Raw genomic sequence first — 8,023 nt, forward strand, 5'->3', positions numbered from 1 at the left:
AAAAAGCATGATGCAGCCCCTTTAAAAGAGTACTTTCCAAAATGTTACAGTCCAAAGCCAACCTATGAAGTCACATTCAAAAAATATAAAATCCAAGAGCAGAAGCTGCACTCTAAACAGAAAAAACAGGCTTCTTTAACGGGCGCTGTACGTCAGTCACCTGATCCATTCTTCTTCTCAAGAACAGCAGCTGCAGCAGCGGCAAAGAACTGTCAGAGCTAACGACCAGCAGGTGGCGGTAGTGCAACCAACGGGATGCAGGCTGCCGTAAAACATTACAGAAGAGGAAGTGTCAGTGCTAATGGAGCTAATGGAGCTAACGGAGCTGATGGAGCTGACCAGTACATAGATTACTAATTTAATTAATGACGTGGTATCGACTCGGGCCCGGGACTCCAGGACTCGCCGATACCGATGCCAGCATTTTCGGCAGTATCGGCGCAATTTCCGATACTGGTATCGGAATCGGAACAACTCTACCAGATGAGGTGTGGTAGCTTTAGGCTACGTGGCCAGCCTCCAGATGAGGTGTGGTAGCTTTAGGCTACGTGGCCAGCCTCCAGATGAGGTGTGGTAGCTTTAGGCTACGTGGCCAGCCTCCAGATGAGGTGTGGTAGCTTTAGGCTACGTGGCCAGCCTCCAGATGAGGTGTGGTAGCTTTAGGCTACGTGGCCAGCCTCCAGATGAGGTGTGGATTGTTGGTTGCATGCTTTGCCCACGGCTGAGCTGTGACCCTGGAGCTGACCCGTACGGTTCTGTGCAGGATGTTCCAGCAGGAGCCTCGCTTCACCATCGAGCAGATCGACCTCCTCCAGAGACTGCGGAGGACAGGCATCACCCAGGCGGAAGTCTTCCATGCTCTGGACACCCTGGACCACCTGGACCGGCAGCATGGACACAAGCTGGCCCACAGGCGCTCCTACATGCCGCCTTCGTCGTCCTCCTCTTCTGCCAACGCTCCCTCGTCCTCCATGACCTCCGCCGCCACGCAGACTGGTTTCCCGGACGCCCGGCTGTCTCTGTCTCCCAACGCCACCTTTGACACCACCTCCCCGCCGCTGTCGGTTCCCCTGGTGTCTCCGGTGGCGCTGGCGGCCGTGGCTCAGAACGCCCTGGTGGCCGTGACCAACGGGAAGCTGTCTCCGCCTCGGTTTCCTCTGGGAGTGGTGAGCGGCGGCATGGCTGCACCCGGGTACGGGTTCGAGGCCGGTGAAGAGGACCTGGAGGTGGACGAGAGGGTGGAGGACTTGATGAGGTAACACAGAGCGCTCCCCCCCCCCCAAAAAAAAAAGAGGGGTTATGGTTTCAGTTCACTCACACTTTATAACAAAAACAACTTCAACAGCCGAACATTTGCACCCCCATCATAACAACAACTAGAATGTGGCCCTCAGAGAGGCAGACCTCCGCCACAGCTCAGATCAGTCACCAGCAACCAGAAGAACACCAGATATAATGAAACAACATTGTGATGGGGGGGGGCTGTCCACCTATGTGAAAGCCTGCCCTATTTCTCAATGATAATCCTTTAAAAAGCTCCTGGGTCCAGACAGTGATCCGGATCATCACCAAAATGTAATGGATTCTAAGTTAGCCCAAGACCAACTTTTCCACTAAGTTTCATTGCAATCCGTCCAGAACTTTTTCCGCAGTGTTGCTAACAGACCAACCAACGTGATTCCATAACCTCCTTGGCGGAGGTAATAACAACAATCAGCAGTAACCAGTTCCGTCACACAGGTAGCGAACATAAACACTGGACAAAGTTACCTGCAGCAACTTATTACACCAAGCCCCCCACTAATGTCATTTATCACTTACCGCTATCTTGTTTTTTTTATCTTCCTGATCTTTTCTCTTCTATCTTTTCTGGCTGCCAGATGGATAAATTCGCTTCATCCTGGGATTTGTTTTTTATTTTGCCGGCTGCAGGGCTCATGAAACCGGCTGGCTGCTGCTGCTGTCAGCTGAGAGGGGCCCCCTTGAGGGGGATCCCGACTTCCGATAACAGTGTCATTGCACCTTGGCTGCCAAGGGGCGCTCACACAGTTTGTCGTTGCATTTTATTCATAACAGTCGTTGTCTTGGGGCCCCAGGCCAGCAGGGGGCCCCAGGCCTGGTTCGCCTGCCTTATCGCGACGGCTCTGGCCGTACTGCACATGGTGCGGCACCGTAAACAAAGCTTTCAGGTCAGAGGTCAACAAAACAACCACAACATTTATCTCTGTAATCTGCTTGAAAGAAGTCCAGAGGCGTTTGGCAGCGTGAGGATGTTTATTCCAAAGCAGGGATCAGAGACAGGCGTTAGCATCGGCAGTCGAAACAACACACACACACACACACACACACACACACACACACACACACACACACACACACACACACACACACACACACACACAACACTGCGGCTTCCGTAGCTCCACGCCGGAGCTGAGCTGTGGAACAGCATCATACATGTACGGCGGAGTTAGCAGTGTTCACATTGTGACCCCGTTGGTGATGCTTCTACTGGCAACAGTGTGTCATGGCTCAGAAGTGCTGCGATTTCTTATTTACATGACAACGCCTGAATGCAGCACAGGCTCCTCCACAGTGTGTGGTGTGTTTGCTGTTGAGTGATTTGTTAAACAATAAATGCTTTAGTTTGTATAGTTTTGATATTTCTACCTTTGTGTAATTTGTGATTTCAGTTTCGATGGGTGAGAACCCCTCATGGCTCCCAAAAACCTCCTTTCTCTGTCTTTTCACCTCAACACGTCGATAGGAACAGGACAGTACGTGTCTTCACATCTGTCACTCAATATCATAAAACTTGTTTTCCCAGATTTTTTGGCAGTTTCTTTCCATCAAACTATGATTTTCTTTTTTGGAATTCTTCTTTGACCACATCCAACACCTGTGTTAAAGCAGACTATACAACTTTTTTACCTCAATAAATGTGTTTCAGAATCCCTGTGGGGTAAACAAAGCCTTGTTACAGTGATTGGCCGGTCCCTCCACTCCCCCAGGGTCTGTCCTGAAAACAGCACTTGCAACTTTCAGAGGATCGACCCGACAACATCTCACGAGAACAAACCTGCTTTACGGCGCTCATACGGGAGAACAAGGATAAAAGCGCGTAAAACAAACATGAAACCCTCGCTAGCGTTAGCAACGCCGTCCTGAGGTGCTCACGGATGGCAGAACCAAAAAGACAGAAAAAACCTTTGTCTGACGAGCGGAATAAAAGGAGACGGGAGTGGGACGCTCTCTGCGGGGGGGACGTTTACGACAGTGAGCTTTCACAGGAGACCAGTAGGGGGAGCGCTAAAGCTAGTCTTGCATAGTTCTGCTTGAGGGTTTCATCACTACAGTGGCATCATCTGCAAAGAGAGAACATTTCAGCAGTTCAGACAGAAACAGGGTCATTCATATCAAATAAACGGTTTCAGTCCAATGAGCGACACTGAGTTTCACCACACCACCTCTCCTCTGACATGAATCGGACATTGTGAGTAGTTTTCTGTAGTCTGAACCACTGGATGTCCACACACACACACACACACACACACACACACACACACAGAGGTGTCCTGGTTAGCTGGCCGAGCTGTGCTGGTTGTAGGTGTTGGGTGAGGATGAGCCCCGTCCGTCCTGCTGGTCGGGGACATTGACTGGAGCTCTGCTTGCAGGAGGGACAGTGCTGTGATCAAAGAGGAGATCAAGTCTTTCCTGGCTAACCGGCGGATTTCGCAGGCCGTGGTCGCTCAGGTAACAGGTAAGTTCAGCTGGTCATTGGTTATCGATTTCAAAGGAAGCGTTCAGATGAAGGGTTTGTGTCGGGCTGGGTTTATTTCACTGATGGTGAAAATCCAGGACTGAATTGGGGAAGCGTTTTTGGAGCTGTTCCACAGTGCAGACCTGTGCTGGTTCCAGGTATCAGCCAGAGTCGGATCTCCCACTGGCTGCTGCAGCAGGGTTCGGACCTCAGCGAGCAGAAGAAGCGAGCGTTCTTCCGCTGGTACCAGCTGGAGAAGTCCAGTCCCGGTAAGAAGCCGATCGTGTAGCTCAGAGCAGGCCCGGCCCAGCGGCCCCGTTCCTCCAGGGTTGCTCTGGTCACGTTTCACGCCGTGCGGCAGTGGATCAGCTGTGCGGGTCCTCACGGGGCCCCACCTGGAGCCTGTTAAACTGACCCACTGTGACCCCAGGGGCCACTCTGGCCATGCGTGCCGCCCCTTTGGCTCTGGAGGACGTGATGGACTGGCATCAAGCACCGCCCGCTTTTGGCTCGCCCCCTGGAGGCTTCCGCCTGCGGCGCGGCAGCAGGTTCACCTGGAGGAAGGAGTGTCTGGCCGTCATGGAGAGGTGAGGAGGAGGAGGAGGAGGAGGAGGCTCACAGGACGGCAGCATGACAGAGACTCCTGTTTATTGTGTGTGTGTGTGTGTGTGTGTGTGTGTGTGTGTAGCTTCTTCAGTGATAACCAGTATCCCGATGAAGCAAAGAGAGAGGAGATCGCCACCGCCTGTAACGCCGTCATTCAGAAACCAGGTGAGACGTTTCCAGTGACTCTGTAGTGAAACGACCACGTCAAGATGCTTCCTGCTCTTTATTGACGTGGTCAGTGTCCCCCTCGTGTCCTCATGTCATAGAGACACGCTGCTTCTTGAGCTTTGGACATGTTCTGACTGGAGCTCAGTGAAATGAAACACCACAAAGACAGATGACAAGGATAGCTTGAAGTAACAGCGAGGGCACACTGGTCCTCCTCCAGCAGCTGCAGCACTGTGGCAAAAGTAGACAGTGATGAATGAAAGATGGCTTTTTATTGACAGTGGACTTGGCAGTGGTGTGATTTCAACATGGACAGGTCGGTTATGAAGTGATTCCTACACACACAAACACACACAGGTCTGTGAATCAGGTGTGGTGTGTGTGTTGCCTCCAGGGAAGAAGCTGTCCGATCTGGAGCGGGTAACATCGCTGAAGGTCTACAACTGGTTCGCCAATCGCCGCAAGGACATCAAGAGGCGGGCGAATATTGGTAATGCCTTCCTCCGCGTGTGTGTTGGTCTTCTGCGAACACACACACTCTGCTGTCAGTGTGGCGCTGATATGCTATGATGAGCTCTGTGTTTTTGAAGAAGCAGCCATCTTGGAGAGCCATGGCATCGAGGTGGAGAGTCCTGGCGGCCAGTCCAACAGTGACGAGGTGGACGGAAACGACTTCCCCGACCAGGTAAAGGAGCCACGGCGGCGTTCTGGCCGTCCTCGCCGCAGCCGAGTCTGTCCTCGCATCACGAGCCTGATGCTGTGTTGGAATAACACTCGCAACCGCCTGTTTTCGATGCACAATGCTCTGTGATTCCGTGAAGCTCTGAAGAAGCAGGGGTGTCCAACATAGGGCCCGGTGACCAAAACCAGCCCAAATGAGGCTCCCATCTGGCCCACAAAGCCACCGAGCAAATTTCTTAAGATTTAGAAAACGATTATTTTGAACAGATTTTAACAGATCTCAGTGATGCTGCCATTAAAGCTAGCTGATAGAGAGTCATGCTGTCAGGGAAGGTTGGGACAAAGACCCATAATGCAACAGCTGGAAGTGGAGGCCATTTCTTAAAGGAACCTTCCATTAAAGTTGGCTTCATGTTGAGACTGGAGTCATTTTCTGCTGTAATTGTTTGGTTTTGTGCGTCACAACGGAGGGAACTTGTAGGTTTAACACTGTTTGTCCCGTCTGGACCGAAAGGCTGAAGGTGGAACCTGAGCTGCAGGGAGTTCAAGCCGTGGATCCTGGTGGATTCTGACACTAGAACCAGTTTCAATTCCCTCATATGAAGTGACTTGTTGAGGGTTCTAGTCTGAGCTGAAACTCTCACATTGTGGCTGATGACCGGACCGGACCGGACCGGACCATACTGGACCGGGGGCGGGGGTGTTCCGGGCAGTTCCAGGACCTGACCCTGCTGTGCTTGGATGCGGTTCCAGGGCTGTGAGGCGGCTCTGTTCCACAGGAGAGCCCCAGGGAGACAGTTGGGTTTCAGCAGGGCTGATCTGTCCTCTGAACATCACCATGTCCACATCTCAAACTCTCCGTCTCCGTCTCTGTGTCTCAGGTTCCCACTCTTCTTCCCAGCTGGTTGTCCTCCCTGGGTCGAGGTGGTCTTCCTGCTCAGAGGGGGGGCTCTCTGCTGGGCCGGTCTTTGGTTCCAGGGTTGGGTCCTGTAGCCGAAGGCGTCAGACTGAGCGGAGTGCCCTGGTCCCCCCCGTCCCCTTCCCTCCAGGACGACCCGGGTATCCACGGCGTGCTCTCCGACCCCCAGGACCCCATGGGGCCGGAGAAGGGGGGCGGCGGCAGCCCCCCCGCCGAGGGGGAGGCGGGGTGCAGCGTGGAGAGCGACATCAAGACGGAGGCCCTGGAGGACGACTGAGGCGGCCGCGGGACACCAGGTGTTACTATATGCAAGCAGATTTCTAGGAATGTAAGAGGAGACAAAGACCAAAAGTCCTGTCCAGTCCCACCCCGATACCTCCACCCTACCTCCACCCGCCCCGCCACGCCCCCGCCGTCAGCTCTGGTCACATGCGTTCACCTTCATTTCAGTATCCCGAGCTGAAAGACACATCCAGCAGCAGCCGGAGGACGAGGCGTCTCCCTCACGTCCTCCGTCCGTCTCGGCGCAGTGGGACGACACTGTGCTCGGCTTCAGGGCTCTTACACTGTGAACACAACTGAACAGCCTCAGAACACACTCCGCCTCCTCCTCCTGCCCCGCCCCCCCTGCCCCGCCCCGCCCTGCCCCGCCCACCCCGCCCTGCCCACCCCGCCTGCCCCGCCCCCCCTGCCCCACCCCCTGCCCCGCCTGCCCCGCCCCGCCCCGCCCACCCCGCCCGCAGCGTGAAATAAGCTCCACGCACGGAGGCGGTGAAGCATCCCGCCTCCAGACCGCATCCTCAAACTACGTCACTACTGAACTCTGATCGGCACTGTCCCACATCACCGACACTCTGTCCACCCTCACAGGGGCGTCTGGCCGTCTCCAGGCGTGTGAAGCTGCCGTGTCTATTACCGATACGGGACGAGTCTCTCCAGGTGTGAGGAATGGCGTGGGATTTCCTCTTCCTCCGCCGGCGTCTTGTGGAGATGACGTGCCTGATTGGGACGTGTGTGTGTGTGTGTGTGTGTGTGTGTGTGTGTGTGGGTTATCGCTGTGAGGTGTGCCATGCCTGATGAAGACATTCCTCTTTCTTCTGTTCATCTGCAGGCTGAGTGCTGATTTGCTTTGCTCTTGGAGACGGCGGTCACGCACGTGTGTGCGTGTGTGTGTGTGCGCGTGTGTGTGTGTGCGTGCTACAGCGTGAAGCCAGTCCACAGTGCACAGCTTCAATGAAGGTAAAACAGTAGTTTTTGTGCCGGGTTATCAGCACCAGTGGCGTGTGTCCAAGCCTCTCCCACTTTAATCAGCATCCGACCGTCAGTCGGTGTTTTCCCTCAGATTAAAAGGCCGTAAATGGATTTAAAAGTCCTTGATTAAAGCGATACTTCAACATTTTGGCAAATTGGCCCATTTAGCGCAATTCCTTAGTCATTTCAAACAGCATACTTACAGTTTTTGTGAGGGCGAGCTGTGAATATTGCTGTGTGAAATATGAATGCAAAATGACCAGATTGAGTTGTTTATGCGAAGATTGCTAAGACGGAACTACTTACTGAACATGGTGTCTGGGCGTAGTGATTTCAAAAGAAAAAGTAGTTCCCAGTATTTGCTTCAGTGTCGTAACGCTACAGTATTATTTGTAGGTGTTCCACAGCGTAGTGAATGTGTGGATTATAACGTGTCCACCAAAGTGTTTTGGGGTTGTTGGATTGTGTATTTGATGAGTTTGACGAGGGGGAACAAAAATACCATCCACTTCCATTGTGTCCGTCCCGAAAACCTTCCCCGACTCACCTCTGAATAAACAACAGCTCGCCCTCACAGAAACAGTAAGCATGCTGTTCTAATGACTGAGGAATTGTTCTTAAATGGGCCAATTTGCCAA

General features: G+C 53.2%; 1 protein-coding gene across 5 annotated transcripts in view; it reads left to right on the forward strand.

Moving 5' to 3' along the window:
• Nucleotides 1-7,745, forward strand: part of LOC115391681 (homeobox-containing protein 1-like) — a 16,072-nt gene extending 8,327 nt beyond the window's left edge. The window contains exons 2-10 of one of the 5 annotated variants that reach the window (XR_003931785.1): nt 764-1,255; nt 3,675-3,760; nt 3,919-4,029; nt 4,191-4,347; nt 4,449-4,531; nt 4,929-5,024; nt 5,125-5,219; nt 6,097-7,073; nt 7,246-7,745. Coding sequence is in view for 4 of the 5 variants with exons in the window: in XM_030096028.1 (XP_029951888.1) it covers nt 765-1,255; nt 3,675-3,760; nt 3,919-4,029; nt 4,191-4,347; nt 4,449-4,531; nt 4,929-5,024; nt 5,125-5,219; nt 5,969-6,055; nt 6,097-6,411 (1,521 nt within the window). In the remaining variant the exon portion in view is untranslated. Of the gene's footprint in view, nt 1-763; nt 1,256-3,674; nt 3,761-3,918; nt 4,030-4,190; nt 4,348-4,448; nt 4,532-4,928; nt 5,025-5,124; nt 5,220-5,968; nt 6,056-6,096 lie in introns of all 5 variants that reach the window. The other 4 variants (XM_030096028.1, XM_030095998.1, XM_030096010.1 and 1 more) reach the window with 4 other exon arrangements.
• The last annotated feature ends 278 nt before the right edge of the window (nt 7,746-8,023 follow it).

Source organism: Salarias fasciatus, chromosome 1 (genome assembly GCF_902148845.1).
Source record: "Salarias fasciatus chromosome 1, fSalaFa1.1, whole genome shotgun sequence".
Taxonomy (NCBI): Eukaryota; Metazoa; Chordata; class Actinopteri; order Blenniiformes; family Blenniidae; genus Salarias; species Salarias fasciatus.